We start from the raw sequence: 19,977 nt of genomic DNA, 5'->3' as shown, positions 1-19,977 counted from the left end.
TTAATGAAAGTCCTTGGGTTTTTGTTGAAATAGTTTTGATTTGTTTCCTGTGTCTCTATTTTGTTCACCTAACTTGCATTTTTTGGCCATTGTTACAAGAGCTTCTGGGATACTTTGATTTGATCTTTCCAGAATTTTAATCAATTCAGGGGCAGTCTTCCAATCATTTTTAGTCATAAGGGTAATGGAGATGCCAGTCTTCCCTGCTCTTCCAGTACGCCCTACTCTGTGTACATATTCTTCAATGTTCCTTGGGAAATCGTAATTATACACATGTGTGATATCATCAACATCAAGACCTCGGGATGCTAAGTCAGTAGAAATCAGTATTTTCACATTTCCACTTTTAAAGTCATCTAATGCCTGCTCACGTTCACTCTGTTCTCTGTTTCCATGCAAGGATTGTACAGATAGGCCTTGGACGCTTAAATTGCTGGATAAGTCATCAGCAACAATTTTTCTACTGACAAACACAATGACTTTGTCTTTGGGTGACAGGTTGTGTAGGAATTCTTTTATAAGAGATCGTTTTTCTTCTTCTGTGGTAACAATTATATTTTGCTTCACTGTATTTACAGCAACTAGATCCAGAGTACCAACATAAACGATCATAGGCTCTTTCAAATAAGTTTGTGAAAGTCGACGAATGGTATCTGGCCAAGTTGCACTTGTCATGATCATTTGCCGATCTGGACGCACATCTAATAAAATCTTCATTATCTGAGGTTGAAATCCCATGTCTAGCATCTTATCAGCTTCATCTAAGACTAAGTAGGTTATGCTTCTAAGGTTGACAAAATTATTCATTTGCAGATCATGCAGTCGCCCAGGAGTTGCAATAATGATGTCTATGTCTTTGGCAACGTCTTTTATTTGTTGTTGTCTATTTCCACCACCGTATATACAAATACTTTTAAGATTTTTATATGCATACTTAGAACATTCATTTCCTACCTGGAGAGCTAATTCTCTAGTCGGTGTAAGGACTAGCATGCCAGGACCATTCCTCTGTTCTCTGGGTGTTGGTTGAGAATTGATGTGAATAAGCCCAGGCAATAAATAAGACAAAGTTTTGCCTGTTCCAGTCTGGGAGACTCCTACAACATCTATCCCTTGTAGAACAATTGGCCACACCTGTGATTGAATTGGCATTGGCTTTTGAAACCCTGCTTTTTGAATGTTTTTCATTAATTCAGGATAATTCTGGAAAGCGTCCTCAAATTTAATAGTTGGGTTGGGGATAGACCGTTTTTCACCATCTTTCAAATCATCACAAATTATATTAAAATGTTCCTTCCTCCAAAAGTCTGCCTGCATTTGAGACAGAGAACTTGTTGCTTTGGATTCTATGTAAAAGTCTTTTTTAATTGGTGCTAAGTCTTCCCATCTTCTTGTTTCCCAGTCTGTCATTCTTGCCCTAATTTGATCCCAGTCTATCAATGGTCGAACTTCTCTAACAGTGTTATCTGTGGTTGAGTCTCTTGCAACAGCTGGTTGGGGTGCAGCATTATTAACAGTGCATTCTGAATATTGGTAGTTGCTTCCTTGTCTTTCAACAATAGTCTCTATAATTGCTTTGGCCTTTGCTTGCATATCCTTGCTGCCAAAAATGTTTACGTCTGCTTCGGAATCACCCTGTACCGGTATGATCTGTATTTTCGTGTTTGTCGTACTCTGGATGTCTCTTATTTTTGATCCTCCATGACCAATCACTGCACCAATCAGACTGTTTTTTATCTTAAAAACAAGAGGAGGGCCTCGGAGGCCAGGAGCCCTAGGCTCCAGGTAGCTGGAGGAGCTGCCCCAGCCCCGGCCTCTGCCACCTCTGCCTCCCCTGCCATCTCTGTAGGCCCTGCCAGCCCTGGGATCCCTTAGGCTTGGCTCTGCCCACTTCTGCTTTGGGGCCCAGGCCATTGCTACATGGTATAATTGGTACAGACTTATAGCCTGCCTCCAGTTGGGAGATGTGGCCTGAGGTCTCTTTCTCTTCAGGCTCAGTATAACTGGTAGATAGGTAGTTATATAGCCGTTACCTAGGGAAACATTTAATGTGATGTCACAGAGGGATGGCCCGACCAATCACAGGCCTGGGACTAGGGTGAGGTAAGCAGGTATCTCTGAAGCAAAATTTAAAGTGACACTCACTCTCAGAGGTTGAGCCTATAGGCCTTTACAGGACCTTGAGAGTGAGTGTTTCCGCAGCATTGCTGTCATAGGTGCCTCCATTGCTCACTTCATGCTAATTTTAGCTCCGTTTGGGAGCAGATTTGAAGCAAGTCATGAACTTATCCACATAGTTGTGCTTTTAAAAAAATAAATCAATTATTTACACAGGAGGAAAAATAGTGGATTTGTTTGTTTCCTTAGATCCTACTTCTTTTGCCAGTTACATGTTCATGGCATTTTTCTCTCTTCAGCAAAAGTTGAAGTTACACAGAATAGGTTTGATTCTCCTTGTATCCTTGTATATGTAAGGACCAGTGTCAAATCCTCTTAAGGTTTCTGTTCATCAGGGTTAAATTCCTAGTTTTCTAAAATATTTCTTGATATGTCATGGTTTCCAAGATGCACATCATCCTGTTCCTTCTCCTTTGGGAATGATTCATTGAGGAGCTTTTGTGATATGGCACATAGAACTACACAAATCAGCAGAAATGGCCTTAACTTTATACGTATTCATTAATGAGCATGACAGTTGTACTCATTCTACCTATGAAGCCAAGACACAAAGCCCCTCACTGGAACATGATGGGCATTTGAGTCCATTCTTCCTCATCCTGTACTTACATGATTGATTTTTTATTTCTTTATTTAACTAAAAGTAGGCTATATATTTATCATTTATAGTCACCCTATGGTCAATTGCAGCAGCCCATTAATATAACCTTAATGCTGACTCTCTCATTCATCATAGTATCCTCTAGTTTTAAGTCTTTTGCCAGTTACATATTCATGTAATTTTTCTCTCTTCAGCAAAAGTTGCCGATTAAAATTTGAACCCAATCAGATATTGGGTAAAAGTCGGTGCAACACTGGGAAAAACTTTCTCCATGTCAGCATTTTTCTGGAAAAGTACTTTCTAAAGAAAGAATAGGTAGCTGGCCAAATATGTTGGTAAATATAACATCCTATGTCTCTTATAGTCACAATGCATATTAGGTATCTCAGAAAACTCTGATAATTACAGGAATTGAGAAACTCAATTGGGCATTATTTACTCCAAAGTTTCCAAATGAATTTGCCAGTAGAACCTCTCTACTCGATATTTTAAACTTTTTGTGTGGAAGAATTTTAGACTTATGGAAAAGTTACCCAGATAGTACAAGGGGTTCCCATATTCTCTTGAACAAGTTTGTTTCCTCTAATCTTATCTCACACTACTATGGCACATTTGTCCAATATAAGAAACACACACTGGTGTATTAAATTAACTAATTTCCAGACTTCATACCACCAGTTTTATGTTAATGTATTTTTCCTGTTTCAGGATCTAGTCTTGGACATCGCATTGCCTTTAGTGGTCATGCATGATTTGTGACAGTTTTTCAGCCTTTCCTTATTTTTCATGGCCTTGTCAGTTTTGAGGAGTAATGGTCAGGTATTTTGTAGAATATCCTTCCAATTAGGTATGTCTGATGTAATTTCTCATGTAATTTCCCAATTTACACTTGGGTTGTGGTTTTATTTGGAGCAAGTTTTGAGCTTCTTATGCCTTGGCGCTGCTATCTGTAGACTGACATAGTAATACCTCTCATACACACAGACACAAACTCACAGTTACACTACTTGGTTCATAGTAAGAACTCTTTAAGTCCCAATTACCCATGTTATAGAAACAATAGTTATATAGAGACAATTATGGAGGTCCCCAAATGACTGTCTAAGAATTTCTCTGAGAGTTTCCTCTAGTCTACACCAAAATAAAAAGAATAAGGATAATAAAAGGTTTTTTAAAAAATAAATTTATTCAACTTAAATTATTTTATTCTAACGTCGTGCTCTTCTATTTTTGTAAAATATCCTTTTAAAAATGAAATGAGGATTTTAAATGGTTTTTAAAGATCTTTACTAGAACAGAAAAAGTAAAACAAATACCAGTAGCCAGATTAGGTTTTGAAATATTACTGGTAAGTGAAATCAAAGGCATTATAAGCACTCATCTAGCACATTAGTAATTGCATACAATTTAGATATTAATGATGATGGCAGGCAAGAAGGGCTAGAGTGAAGTCTGGGAGGCTGGAGGGATATAGGTTTGATCTGTCACTAGGAGGTCTGAAATTAGAGATAAGAGGATGTTGAAGTTTCAGGGTAAGAAACCAATGTGACCTTGGGAAACAGATGAAGACAGCCTGAAGGACTGGGATAAATGATGCAGGTTATAGAGAAAAGGGGAACTGGAGAAAGATAGTTTAGGTCAGGGGAAAGGAAAAGGGAACTGTCAGGAACCATAAAGACAATCAAAGAAATTGCATTTAAATTTGCCAAAGAAAGGGAGTGAACTTAGAGTGAAGAAGTCAAATGACACTGTTGGTATTAATTAAGGAAGCAGGTCCATAGGAAGAAAGCAGGATGCAGTGAGGTATAGGATGGGGGCTGTGTTTGTGGTATTTTAAGTACATTAGACTGAGAGATTTGAACACCATGGCAGTGGTAATTCAGAGAAAGTAACAGCTAGGAAGAGAAGGGAGCCAAGTAGCAACGAACATTTTCTTAGTCCTACTATATACACAAGAATACATTCAAAACGAATAAAAGACTTAAATATAAGTCGCAAAACCATAAAAACCCTAGAAGAAACCATAGGCAGTATAATCTCAGATATATCTTGGAGCAATATTTTTGCTGATATGTCTCCTAGGGCAAGAGAAACAAAGGAAAAAAGAAACAAATGGGACTGTATCAAACTAAAAAGCTTCTGCACAGCAAAGGAAACCATCAACAAAATGAAAAGGGAACCCACTGAATAAGAGAACGTATTTGCCAATGAGGCATCTGATAAGGGGTTAATTTCCAAAATATGTAAAGGACTTACACAACTCAACACCAGGAAGATAAACAATACACTTAAAAATGGCCAAAGGACCTGAATAGACCAAAAAGAGGATATGAAAGATATTCAACATCACTAATCATCAGAAAGATTCCAATTAAAACCATAATGAGGTACCACTGCACACCTGTCAGAATGGCTACCATCAATAAATCATCAAACAATAAGTACTGGCAAGGATTTGGAGAAAAGGCAACCCTTGTGCACTGTTGGTGGGAATGCAGACTGGTGCAGCCACTGTGGAAAATAGTATGGAGTTTCCTTAAAAAATTAAAAATGGAACTGCCTTTTGACCCAGTGATCCCAATCCTGGGAATATATTTTAAGAATGCTGAAACACCAATCAGAAAGAATATATGCAGCACTATGTTCATTGCAATGTTATTTATAATAACCAAGATCTGAAAACAGTCCAAGTGCCCATCAGTGGATGAGTGGATAAAAAATCTGTGGTACATTTACATAATGGAATACTATGCAGCTGTGTAAAAGAAGGAACTCTTACCCTTTGGGACAGCATCGATGGACTTGGAGTTTATTATGCTAAGCAAAATAAGCCAGACACAGAAAGACAAATAGGATATGATCTCACTTATATGTGGAATCTAATAAACAATGTAAACTGACAAACAAAATCGAACCAGAGGCATGGATATATGGAACAGACTGACAGAGGTCAGAGGGGAGTGGGAGGGGAGGAGTGGATGAAAAAAGTGGAAGAGATTAGCCAAAGAACATATGCAGATGCATAGCCCATGGACACAGGCAACAGTGTGGTGATGGCCAGAGGGGGATGGGTGGAGGTGGGTAAAGGTGGGACATCTGTAATATTTTTAACAATAAATTTAAAAAATACATACATTTAAAATGCAATTATCAAATTATTTCATTTATGTATCTCATTTAATCATCACAGCAACTCCATGTATTTTTCTTCTTCATGTGAGAACACTGAAACTCATAGATGTTACATAATATATCCAAGTTCATGCAAAGCTATCCTCCTATATATTAAAACCTTAATATGCAAATTGACCGAACAGCTGAACGACCAGTCACTATGACATGCACTGACCACCAGGGGGCAGACACTCAGTGCAGGAGGCCCCTGGTGGTGGTCAGTGTGCTCCCACAGAGGGCGTGCTGCTCAGCCAGAAGCTGGGCTCACGGCTGGCGAGTGCAGTGGCGGTGGCAGGAGCCTCTCCCACCTCCGCTGCAGGTGGGCAGTAAGGAGTGAGGGGTCCTGGACTGCGAGAGCCCCGGGCTGTGAGAGGGATGTCTGACTGCCAGCTTAGGGCCTAAGCCGGCAGGTGGACATCCCCCAAGGGGTCCTGGACTGCGAGAGGGAGCAGGCTGGGCTGAGGGACGCCCCCCTCCCTCTAGAGCTAGTAGTAAATAAGTAAGCTGAATTTAAACACAAGTTTAATCAATCAGCTCCCTGGCCTTTCCCACTTCTTTCCACTCCTGTTTGTAGAGGAAAACATGCTGGATTTGGTGCCTGATTATAGAGATGGAATTAAAGAAGTGTTAAATCAGAGATAACTTAAGTTTATGAATTAGAGAGTCATTGAAGCAAAGAATCTCGGAGCCATTTTACAAAAAAAAATTGGACTGGAAGTCATTGAGAAGGCAAGAAGTGTTTGGTTTCAGACATTTCCAGTTTGTGGTGTGGTGCCAATGGAAATGTTAAGTAAGACTGGAGATTTTGGACTATAGTTCAGATGAGGAGATAAGGAGTAGAGATATGAACATAATCAGCATAGAAGCTATAGTTGAAACTGAGAATGGATATTCTTTCCAAGAAGTAGAATACCAAAAGACAGGTTGAAGAATAGCTTACAGGATTAGTAAATTCATATTATTAGATAGTGAGAAGAGAAGGACAGGGAACCAAGTGAAGAAACAAGACATATTTATTATTATTTTTTTTAAAATATATTTTATTGATTTTTTACAGAGAGGAAGGGAGAGAGATAGAGAGTCAGAAACATCGATGAGAGAGAAACATCGATCAGCTGCCTCCTGCACATCTCCCACCGGGGATGTGCCCGCAACCCAGGCACATGCCCCCGACTGGAATCGAACCTGGGACCCTTCAGTCCGCAGGCCGACGCTCTATCCACTGAGCCAAACCGGTTTTGGCAACAAGACATATTTAATAGAATCAGAAGAAAGTGTTCTAATATGAAATAAGGGTAAATAACATGTTGAGAAGGCCTGGTAAGTAGAATACTGAATTTGGAAGAAGGAAATCACCAATGACTTTCAGGAGGGCCTTTTTTTGTTGAATAACAGAGGAACACATATTACAAGGGAAGCAATTGGGATGAGACAACTGAATTACTGGGGAACTTTGTATAATGGGGACAGAACTTTACATCTTGTACCAAAAGCTGAAAGGCACTGTCTTAATTTTTAAACAAGGCTTCTAGTAAATCAGGATTTCATGGCCAAGTTACTAGGATTGTTCTGTGAAGGAGCCAATGGATTTCAAGATTAATTATCATGAATATTGGAAGAAAATGAACTCTAATAGTCTTTCAAAATATGTGGATGGAAAAAAAACCCCAAATATGTGGGAGGATAGGATGAGGGAGAGAATCACAAGGAAACAAGAACCATTCATTAATAGTTTCAGAAAAGGAAAGTCTTTCTAGAAGGAGGGGGAGGGAGTACTGGGAGTTCTTTCAAGGAGATTACAGTGCTATTTTTAGCTACCCATTAAACCTTTCTCTATCAAATTTAGTTTATTCTTCACAGAGTGGGAGATGCATTATTTAGGTATATGAAGAAGTAAAGCTATTGAAGTAATTAATTCTCCTTTCAGCACAAATAGTAAAAAAATATTGTGAGCTGATTAGCACCTGCAATAAGCTCCTTTGGAGAAATTCTTGCTTACCAGCTACTTCCTATGGAAATTTTAACATATTGGCATTTATTTAAAAATAATAACCTTCAATTATCCCATGGCTCTATTTTGAGGCATTTGAAGGGCTTTTCAGGACTATTTCATTTCTGATAGCTACAATGTAGGTAAGTGGAAAGAACAACGGTATTATCTACATCATTTGCATTATATACAGGAGCCAAACAATAATCCTTAGAATCATGGGATTATAGAGATGGAAAGGACAGACTGGAGAGCATCTATTCTTAACCCTCTCATTTGCAAGTGAGAAATCTAAGGTCTACAGAAGCTCTGTCCAATAGAAGCATGATGTAATTTTAAATTCTCAGTGGACACATTTCTTTTTTTTAAGTGAAAAGAGAAAGAACTCACGGACACAGACAAATGCATGGTGATTTTGGAGGTGAGTAGTGAGTAGAGGTGGAAGAGGGTATAGGGGAGATAAATAGTGATGGAAAAATAAAATAAAGAAAATAATAATTATTATTTAAAAGAAGCGAAAAGGGGAGATTTCTAATTCAGGACAGGATGGTGTAGGCAAATTTCCCCCTATTCCTCCTGCTTATTTATTCCATATCTAAAGCAAACAAGGAGACCGTAAAACCTGCAGAGAAGGCAGACCAGCGAAGGACTTTGGAACTTGAGGAATGACAAAATGGTGAGGTATCTGGGTTTCCTTTTTTGCCTCCCTTACATTATCCAGGATTGGGTGCTGGAGAAGCTTACAACTCAGAAGTACCCACAGGCATGGCCAAAAGCAAAGCCCTAATAAAAACCTGTTCTTTTTGTTGTTGTTGTTAATATCTTACTGTGCCCAAGTTGGAAATTAAACTTTATCATAGGTATGTATGTACAGGGAAGAAACATAGTATATATAGTGTTCAGCACTATCTGTGGTTTCAGGCATTCAAGGAGGGGGGTGTGTGTCTTGGAATGTATATCCCACAGAGAAGGGGCACTACTGTATATCTAAGATCCATTTTGAGTTAATTTTTGTATCCTCTGTAGGGTGGATGTCCAAATTCATTCTTTAGCATGCAGATATCCAGTTGTCTCAGCACCATTTGTTGGGAAGATGTACCAGCAAGAAATGGGTTGTGAAAATTGTAGTCTCCAAGGAGGGCTTACTTCTTAGTACCACTTCAAATGTGGCCATGGAAGATAGAGAACAAGGAAGAGCCTTCCACAGTGTGGAGTCACGGGCCACAGAAATTTATGATAAAGGGTATTCATCCTTTTTAAAAAATATATATTTTATTGATTTTTTACAGAGAGGAAGGGAGAGAGATAGAGAGTTAGAAACATCGAAGAGAGAGAAACATTGATCAGCTGCCTCCTGCACACCCCCTACTGGGGATGTGCCTGCAACCAAGGTACATGCCCCCAACTGGAATCGAACATGGGACCTTTCAGTCCGCAGGCCGACGATCCATCCATTGAGCCAAACCAGTTAGGGCAAAGGTATTCATCCTTTAGAGCAGAACTAGGATATAATGAAAACCTGTTATTTTAAGCCATAGGCTAGGAAAGGATCAGCCTTGCACGAAAGAAAACTTGTTGATAATAACTACCCTACTCACACATTACAGAAAACAAACAGACAAACAAACAAACAAACAAAATCCAGTGCACCTTTCCTGGCCCTATCAGCAAAAGCCAAATGTGGAGCCTATATTTCCACTCTCATCCGTTGGTAATGAGATATCTCTATCTCGCCCCACTGGGGTGGTGTCCAAGGAGCCCAAGTCTCTAAGAATCTATTTTCAACACTACCCAGAGGTAATGAGGTGCCCTCTCCACATCCCCTCTATCATGTCAGTAGCAACCATAAGGGGAGTCTGGACTTCTGTCCTCACCTAGCAGTAACGAGGCATACCTTACTTCTCCACAGTGTATGTTAGGTTTGGATGGGGAGCTTGGACTTCCACACTTGCCTGGCAGTAATGAGGCAGGGCCTGACTTCCCACAAAGCATAGGGTCAGTGGAGACCTGAAATAGATTTAAATAATATTCAAAGTCTAAAATATAAAAAATATCTAAGATAGAATTGAAAATCACTCATCATACCAAGATTCAGGAATAATGAGAAAGAAATTAATAGGTTATAACACTGATAAAAAAAAACAGATAGTGGAGTTATCTGAAAAGGATTTAAAGGCAAGGATTGTAAAAAAAAAAAAGGTGTCAGTGATCAATTATGCACATACTAGAAACAAATGAGACAGAAAGTGTTAGCAAGAAGTAGAAGATATAAAGTAGAACCAAGTAGAAATTTTAGAACTGAGAAATATAATAAAATAATCTCCCTGCATGGGCTCAGTGAAAGAATGGAGATGAGAGAGGAATGAAGCAGTGAACTTGAAGATGGGACATTAGAAATTAACAAATATTAACAACAGAGAGAAAATAGACTAAAAAATATAACAGCCTGCGGGATCTGTAGATAATAATAAAAACTCTAATATTCATGTCATTAGGGTTCCAAAAGAGGAGAAAGAAGATGAATATGAACAAACATTCAAAATAAGGACTGAAAATTTCCCAAATTCATGAGAGGTGTAAGCCTACAGCTTCAAGAAAATTAGTAAACCCCAAACACAATAAACCGAAATAAATCCATGCCAAGACATATCATAATCAAACTTCTGTATTATGAAGACAATGAAAAACACTTGAAAGCAAATAGAGAAAAATTACACATTACGTATAGGAGAATGCCAGTTCAAATTTTAGCAGATTTCTCATGAGAAATCATGGATGCCAGAAGGAAGTAGCATAATATTTTTCAAATGCTGCATAAAAAATATGATCAACCAGAATTCCGTATCCTGAGAAAATACCCTCAGAAATGAAGATAAGATCAAGATATTGTCAAATGAAGGAAAATGAGAATTTATTGCTGGCAGACCTAACCTAAAACAATAACTCAAGAATATTCTATAAATAGAAAGGGAATGAAAAAAGAAGGAACTTTGCAATATCAGAAAAGAGGAAAGAAAACAATAAGCAAAATATGGGTAAATATAACAGAGTATCCTTCTCTTCTTGACTTTTCTAAATTGTGTTTGACAATTGAAGCAAAATTATAACAATGTCTGATCTGGTTTTAAATAGTGAAAGGTAATAGTTAAAACAATTATAATTGGGGAAGGGAAAAGGGACATAAAAAGGTAAAGTATCTGTATTTCATCAAACTGTATAATAATGATACCAGTAGACTATGATAAGTTATGGTTATATAATGTGATGCCTGGAGCAACCACTAAAAAGCCATATAAATAATGCACTCAAAAGCACTAAAGGTAAATTAAAATGAATTCTAAAAAAATTTAACTAATCCACAGGAAAAAAAGCATGCTCAAAATTATCAGTTTTAAGCATAATGAAAATACCTCACAATGAGATACTATTTCATATCAACTAGGATGGCTATAATAAAAAAGGCAGACAATAAGTGTTGGTGAGGGTATGACAGAGAAATTTAAATTATTGTACATTGTTGGTAGGACTGTATTATTAGTGCAGTCCCTTGGAAAACATTTTGACAGATTTTCAAAAGGTTAAACATAAAGTTACTATAGAAATAAATACGTAAATAAAGTTACCATATGACTTAGCAATTCCATTCTTAGGAATATACCCAAGAGAAATAAAAATGTATTCACACAAAGACTTGTACATAGAGGTAAACAATAGCAGTAACAATAGTAGTCAAAAAGTGAAAATAACCTAAATTTCCATCAGTTGATGAATGGATAAATAAAATGTGTTATATCCATGAAATGGACTGTGATTCAGCAATAGAAAGGCATGAAGTATTGATAAATGCTATAACATAGATCATCCTTGAACACATCATATGAAGTTAAAGAAGCCAATCACAAAAGACCACTATTTTATTATTCCATGTATATGAAATGTCCAAAATAGGCAAATATACACAGAGAAAGTAGATTAATGGTTTCCTAGGGCTGAGGATGGGAGTGGGAAGTGAAGCAGACTTGGGAATAAAGTGGGAGGAGTAATGGGTAGTGACAGCTATAGAGTTTCTTTTTGGGTAAATGTTCTTAAATTAAATGGTGGTGATTGTTTCAAAACTGTAAATATACTAAAAACCATTGACTGTTACCTTTAAATGCATTAATTGCATGGTATGTGAAGTATATCTCAATCAATTGTAAAAATAAATAATACATGGAACTCTATGACTCTTAAGTTTCTAAGTACTTTGCCTCCTTACATGGTATTTAATTTCATCACCCAATTTCCCCCTCTAAAAGCAACACAGTTTACAAATGAGAAAACCAAGGCACAAATATTTTGTTATTTTTTCCAAGGTCACACAGCTAACTCTTGAGTTCCATGAAGCAAACTCAAACAGATTTCCTGACTACACTCAAGAGCGATTAACAATAGGCTTGGGAAACATGAGGAAGGTAAGAAACGGAAACCATTCCCAATAAACATATTCAGTGGTGATAATCTGGGATAAAAAAGGCAATCCGGTGCGACAGAAGTTTGTAATGCCTTCCTTGGGGGCTCTGACACTGCTTGTAGTTGATAAAACTATTCAAATGGAGGATTTGGGGCAAGGGCTTATGTTCAGTTCTTTGCAGTGTGCATTACTACTGAGGGAGATAGCAGGTGACTTAAGTCTTTAGTAAGAATCGTTGTAGGGAAAGAGAAACACAAATAACAGTGTTAACAACTCCCAAAGCTTCTCTTGGGGAGTTTATTGATATTCCTAAATGATAGGAGTAGAAAATTGATGGGAGAGAGGCAACCGTCTTTAAGGGTGGATTAATTTGGCAACTTGTTTTTTGGTCAGTCTCATTATAGCACTTGACAGGAAAATAGATGAATTTGATGGCATTCACTCTTTTCAATGTAGCCATTACTTCAGAAATATTATTGCTTTTGATTTTTCATTTTTTGCTGAAATGGTGTTTGATTTAGTTTTGTTCTCATTATGGAGTCTGTCTCAATTTGCTGAAAAAGATTGCAACCCCAGTGAAGTCTGGCAGAAAATGAATTAATGTGTATGTGGCTATTTAAAGATCACTCAAGGAGATCATCAAGTGGTATTCTCTACACTGTCTGACTTTGATATGAATATTCTCTTCTTGGAATGGCACAGGTTTCATGGATGGCAGCCACGAGTTAAAAGCCTAGGAAAAATTTTGAGACTTGCATGTCCTAGCTCAGACAGATTGAGGTCCTCAGGGATGGGCCAGTGGGGAGGGGGAGCAGGTAAGAGAAAGGGAGATGGAGGTGAGGGAAACTGGCTTGGGTATGGAGGATGACTCCAAAAGACAGCCAGCCTTTCTGATGTGCAGAGTCTAAAGAGATGTTTATCTTAGACAAGGTCTAGTTTCATGGTAGATAACGATATTCTAATCCTATAAGCTGTAATTCGCACAGCTGTGAGTACAAGATGTTTGGTATGAGAGGCTATTGTGGTTCCAGACGACTTGGCAGTCAGAGTCAGGGAGTCTTTGGGATTATTCAACTCTCAGGAACAAGTAATTGGTGAGGTGTCAGGAACCCACCCAAGAAGGGTATGATTCAGGGTAGGATTTTGTTGCCAATGTAACACTGGAGAGTTGGACAGAAGGGAACAATATGGGAGCTTGTTGTATAGACTGTTTCAACATGAGGCGGAGCTTATGTGAGGTAGAGCCCATATGCTACACTTGATATTATGTCAATGAGAGCAACGCTGATTCCAGCCCATTGGATAGTGGGCCAATGTTACTAATAAATGTCATGCCATGATCAGGCCTTGTGGAGGAGCCAGCTTTTAGCGAGTGCAGGTGGGAGTGTCTGGCAAAGACAGAGGCGGACACCCACTCACAGATGGGGCCAGCAATCATCACTGTTATGTAACAGAACACATGCAATAAGGTGCACTAGAGTAATGATTATGAACAGAGACTGTATTATATAGGTTGAAAGTTGAATTTCAACATTTATACTTATCATTTGTATAACATTGGGTAAGTTACCTAACTGCTCTGTGCCTCAGTTTCTTTTGTTGTAAAATGCAGTTAAAATTATATTTATCTCCTCAGGTGGTTGTGAGGATAAAAGGAGACAATTCATATCAAGCACACATAATAACATGTTAGTAAATTCAACTATTTTTACTGCTCCTATTATTAAATTGTCCCTTCCAACTCTGGTCACTGATTTTTTTTATCCTCATCTGAGGATATGTTTTTTTTTAATTGATTTTAGAGGGAGAGGAAAGGGGGGAGAGAGAGAGAGAGAGAGAGAGAGAGAGAGAGAGAGAGAGAGGAAAGAAGAGAGAGAGAAACATCTATTTGTTGTTCAACTTATTTATGCATACATTGGTTGATTCTTGTATGTGCCCTGACTGGGAATCAAACCCACAACCTTGGTATATTGGGACAACACTCTAACCAACTGAGCTACCCAGGCAGACCTTTGCCCATTTTTTAATTGGATTGCTTGTTGTTGTTTTTTTTTGATGCTGAGTTTTATAACTTCCTTATAAATTTTGGATATTAGCCCCTTATTAGATGTATTAGCAAATATGTTCTTGGCATTGCTTTTTTCACTCATCGTCAACATGGAGATTCATTGACTTGCCATCAAACCCACAACCTAGGTATGTTTCCTGACTGGGAATGAACCCACAACCTTTTGGTGTTCGGGACGATGCTCCAACTAACTGAGCTAGCTGGCCATGGCAAGTCACTGATTTTTTTATTCAGGCTTTGATCTAGATAGAAAGATGGAATGTTTTCCTGTTAAATCTGTTCAACACAGTGCAGTACGATATACTGCCTTGCTATTCAGTATGGCCTGAAAACCAGCAACATCACCTGGGAACTTGTTAAAAACACACAATCTTGGGCTCTATGCCAGTCATGCTGAGTCAGAATCTGCATTTTAATAAGCTCCACCAGATCATTTCTATGCATATTAGGATTTCAGAAAACTTCTATAATGGATTACCTTATGAGTTGTATCCTGCTTTTACCAATGATTGGCTCTTTAAACTTGTTCAAGTTACTTAACTTCTCTGAGTACATTTCCCCATCTGTAAAAATAAAATAACTAGTATGTGTTCTGACTGTGAAGAGTATAAGAAATAACACACGTTAGAGTTCTTAACAGTACTCTAGCAGTGTATATGTAGTGCAATCTCTGATTGCTAGGAAATAATAATGACAAGTAATTAATTTTTAGGACTTCCGGTGTGATCAGCTGTTGTTAAGGCTTTGGCTTTATACATCCTTCACCATGAACCTAAAATAGATAACAATAGATCTTTAGTGACATTAATTAAGTAATTCCTGTTCCCCCCACACCCCAGCTTTATTGAGGTAAAATGATATATATATATATTTAAGGCATGCAATCTGATGATTTGACGTACGTATAGATTGTGAAATGATTACCACAATCAAGTTAGTTAACACATTCATCGCCTCACATAGTTAATATGTATCCCAAAGTGATTATAAATAGGAGCCAGCAGACTTTTTTTCTATCAAAGCCAGATAGTGATTATGTTTGGCTTTGAGGGTCACACGGTCTCTGTGGTGACTACTTAACTCTGGCCTATTAGTGAGAAAGCAGATACAGACAATATGCAAATACATGGGCATGGCTGTGATCCAGAAAAGTCCAGAACAGGTGGCATGACACATTAGATTATAAGAAAACAAAAAAGAAATGTGAGGCAGATGTTAGTGTGCATTCCAAGCCCTGTCCTCAAGGGCTTTGGGGACATTGGGAGGAAGGTGAGATGATCATAGTATTGGCTCTCTCTTGGAACTGAGAAGTATGGGTTGAAGAGCACTGTTGATCACATCCTTTGTGTGATCTGAGTATTGTTTCTCAGTTATCAGTAAGGTTTTGCTTGGGAGTGGGTCTATTCCTGGGGCAATGTCTCCTCATTCAATGTTTGCTCATGCCTAGAGTCCTCCAGGCCCCAGTCCACTCTGTTAAAATCTTGCTAGAGAGTCATAACATATTCCCTGGAAATAACCTTGAAACAACATGGACCATACCTGGATGATTTTTCCATGGCCACACATTGCAGGTTTCAGTGCCTCTTAATAGAGTCTTTGGTTTAAAGGGGAAACTGAGCAAGAGAATGTATTGTCATAAACTGTGTGTCTCTAGTTGGCAGACTTGCCGGGACTCTAGCTTTGAGCAGGGAAAGTCAGGGGCATAAGCAGAGACCTGAGGGCCCTGGAAGGATTGACCCAGCTGGAGGATCAGTGTCTTCAATGTCTCAGGCTTTAGCACATTTATGTGAAGAGTTGGACTACCATTGCATCCAGAGGACTCAGGCAGTGGGTGGAGTTTTGACAGCAGGAATCTCGGGGTTGCAACTTGCTTTCCAGGGGAGTTGATTGAGATTGAAGCAGAGCCTGAACAAGTGGAAGGACCAAGCTCCAGCTCTCCAAGAAAGGAAGCCGGCAAGGGGATTGGGGCCCTAAGCCGAGGTGGAGGCAACCCAGTACTGGAGATGAAGCTCGGGAACAGGGAATGGGTATGTCAGTAGGAGGTAGGGGACAGCCTCAGCTCCAGGAGGCTCCGAGTACCACCATTCAGCATGTCCTTATTGAAGACAGGTTGTCTGCTGTGGGCATGGGAGTATCAGGTAGGGACTGGCTGGCACAAAGTCCCAGAATTATACACATCATTTTGCATTTTTTGTACATCACCGGATGCTAAAGTCTCATGACTTTGTGGAGGATGTTGGCTTTGGTGAGAAAAAGGGAAATTCACCTGTTTGAGTGCTCAGTGGGATTTGGTAGCAGTTGGATGGTTTAGCTGTTTTCCGAAAACCTGTTGTATGGTAAAGGCTGAGTGCTCTCGAGATTATGTATCAGTCAGGGTCCAGTGAGGTGGCAGAAACCTTACCAATAATCTAAGTTCTCACTTAACATTGTCGATAAGTTCTGCAACTTTAAGTGAAATGGCATATAAGAAAAACCAGTTTTACCACTGGCTAATTGATATCAACAAGAGTTAAGTTCCTACTGCATCTCATCAACATTATAATGAAATGACATTGAACAAAATGATGTTACCTGTTGAACTTTCATTCTGTACAAAGAATTGTTAACGAGGTTTAACATTGTTAACGAAGACATTAAACAGTGAAAAAGAAAACACTGAGCAATCAGAGAAGTGGATGGAAACTGCAGGAAACAGCATCCACCTCTGGGGCTAGGGAAAGAAAAAAAAAGAGGTTGGAATTCTGAAAACTTAACACCTCAGAGGAGGGTGTCCATGGAGGTAAACACAGACCTATGAGGATGCCTGGTTCTGGTGTTTCTGAGGGGAGAGTAATGAAGGGGTTGTACAGGATTGAAAAATCTGCAATCTGCATTGAGCTGCTGTCACGGGATGGCACTGCCACTGCGGTGAAGTGTTGGTGGACAAATCCTCATAGAAAGAGACAGGAAGGAGCAAGTCCCTCCTCCTTCCTCCAGCCCTGCAGTCCCTTCTAGAGGCTAATAGGGCTCCAGCCAGCAAAGCAGAAATGTGGACTGCAGAGTCCCAGCCCCCACATCACAAACCAGCCCAGGGGAGAGGGAAGCCAGGTAGGGGCTGGGAGAGAAGGAATTAATAACCCACAGTGTGTGTCTGCCTTCCCAGGACAAGCTTTGTGGGTTTGCAGGGCCTGTCATTCCAGTGAGATGAGAAATGACTCAGGAGAACCGTCCCCATTTCTCTGCCACACGTCCTCCCAGGACCCATAGGGTGACCACAGAGAATCCCATGGTGCACTGCGCATCGAGCAACTGACAAGATGAAGTTAGAGCTCTCGAGTTCTCTGATCCTGGGGATGGAAATGAATGCCACATTTTCTCTCGTTACCTTTTTCTAGAAAAATAAAATTCATGCTACTGTAGCCCACACAGGATTGGGCATGAAATGACTAAATGGCAGACTTAGTGTAGCCAGGACAAATGATTGATTTTGTGACAAGAAAATGAGGGGCAGTGATTTCTGCTGGGAGTTCTTTAGAAAGAGGCACATGCTAGAACATATTCTCTCTCTCAGAAATTCAGGGCAGGCAGTAGGAGAACTCCATTTCATACACTACTGCTCTGAGGGAGGAACCATTCGGAGATAACCATGAGGTTATTAGCAGCACATATTGGTACTGTTTCTATCCCTGCATCTAAGGTGTGCTTGTGATGAGGACCTTGGGAGGGGTGAGTGTTATGTGTGTTTGTGTATATGTAGGGATGGTGGTAAGGATGGTGTGTTGGTATGTGTTTAGCGGGGGTATGAGTCTTTATTGTGTGTATGTTGGACTGGTGTTGAGAAGGAGTGAATATATGTGTGGGTGTGAACATGTGGATGTGTGTCATGCTGAGGTTAGTAGAAATAAGTATTTGCATGTGAGAGATTATGTAGTTGCATAGGGGTGGGGATGTGGAAGGGTGAATCTATATGTGAACATGAGCATCTGTGTGGTGGTAGAGATGGGTAGGGAAAGAGTTGTATATGTAAGCATGTATGTATAAGGTTGTGTGGGGTGCTTGGTTGTGAGGAGGGTGTATGAGAATATGTCTATATGTGTAAATGTTTGATGAGGACATGTTAGAGTGAGTGAGTAAGCATATACTAGTATGTGTGTTTCTGTGTAGGGGTTTCATTGGGGAGGGGTAAGTATGTGTGTATTAGAATGTGTGTGTGTGTGTGTGTGTGTGTGTGTGTGTGTGTGTGTGTGTGTTGGGTTTGTGATGGGTGGGGGTGAGTGCTTCTACGTGAGTTTGTCAGTGCAGTTAAGGGAGGACTGAGTGTATGTGCCTGTGAGCATATTTGTGTGTGTGTTTGTGTATGTGCTTGGTGTGTGTATATGTACGTGTAGGAGTTTGGGAAAGGAATTATATATTGGGTATAAGGGGCTACAGGAGAGTGAGTGTGTGTGTTTATGTGTATAGTATAACATAATACAGGTAAAGTGATAAGTAAATCATATTTTTAAAGTATTAGAAAGTATCTATTTTATAAAATTGTTTTTTTAAAAAAATATATATATGGTTTATTGATTTCAGAGAGGAAAGGAGAAGGAGAGAGAGATAGAAACAGCAATGATGAGAATCACTGATTACCTCCTGCATGCTCCCTACTGGAGATTGCAGCCCTGACCAGGAATCAAACCTGGTTCATAGATCGAAGCTCAACCACTGAGCCACACCAGCTGGGGCAAATTATATATGTTTTTATCTAGCCTGGTTCTACTTTTTCTGAAGACTGAAGATGGGCACAATGAAGTTTATAGGTAAAAGGTAGAACTTTTCATAATTCCTTAACAACAATGTCAATAAAATGACTGTCACTAGACTCAAGTTGGAGTTCCCCAGGGTTGAAAAACAAAATTGAGTAATTGTGTTGTGTGTGTGGTGTGTGTGTGTGTGTGTGTGTGTGTGAGAGAGAGAGAGAGAGAGAGAGAGAGAGAGCCATAACTCTCCAGTAAGAAAAATCCTCTATACTCTGAAAATAAACAGACAATTATCAGAATCTTTTCATATCCCATTTCAGGGAGGCACTTGTCTAGTTCACTGGAGGTGGCCAAAGGGCTTTGGAAGTTTGGTACCTCCCAGGCTCCCAGCTTTACCATTTCATTAGGCCTATGCCTTTTGCAAGTAGAACATATGGTGTAAACATCCTCAGAAGTTATTATAAAGTCTCCCAGGTTAAATATGTCCGCCTATTTCTCTCTCATATTGTGGCTAATATCATGCAGCATATTTAAAAACTCAATTTTTAATCATTAGATGCTACCAGTTAGCCATCTAAGAGAACCAAATATTATCTTTCTGTAATAAACATCTTCATTTTTTTCAATTCTTTTCCCCCCAAGACAGGAGCTTTTCTTTGATAGTGAACAATTATCTCTTTGAATTACTCTACGGATACATTCTGACTTATTACAAAAGCAGTAGGTTAATTACTTTAGGTATAATTAAATAGGCAGTTGAACTTTCTTTTATATTACCTTTAAAATTGTGTT

The 19,977-nt window shown here is 39.2% G+C and overlaps 1 protein-coding gene across 1 annotated transcript in view; it reads right to left on the bottom strand.

The window, feature by feature from the left end:
• The window catches only part of DDX53 (DEAD (Asp-Glu-Ala-Asp) box polypeptide 53), a 25,560-nt gene continuing 5,583 nt past the window's right edge, over positions 1-19,977 (bottom strand). Inside the window, exon 2 of the mRNA XM_005870982.1 lies at positions 1-1,774. Coding sequence (XP_005871044.1) covers positions 1-1,774 — 1,774 coding nt within the window. The remainder of the gene's footprint in view (positions 1,775-19,977) is intronic.

Source organism: Myotis brandtii, unplaced genomic scaffold, assembly GCF_000412655.1.
Source record: "Myotis brandtii unplaced genomic scaffold, ASM41265v1 scaffold326, whole genome shotgun sequence".
In the NCBI taxonomy this organism is placed as follows: Eukaryota; Metazoa; Chordata; class Mammalia; order Chiroptera; family Vespertilionidae; genus Myotis; species Myotis brandtii.
Note: the sequence above shows the minus strand (reverse complement) of the source record. Positions and strands in the feature narration are given on the sequence as shown.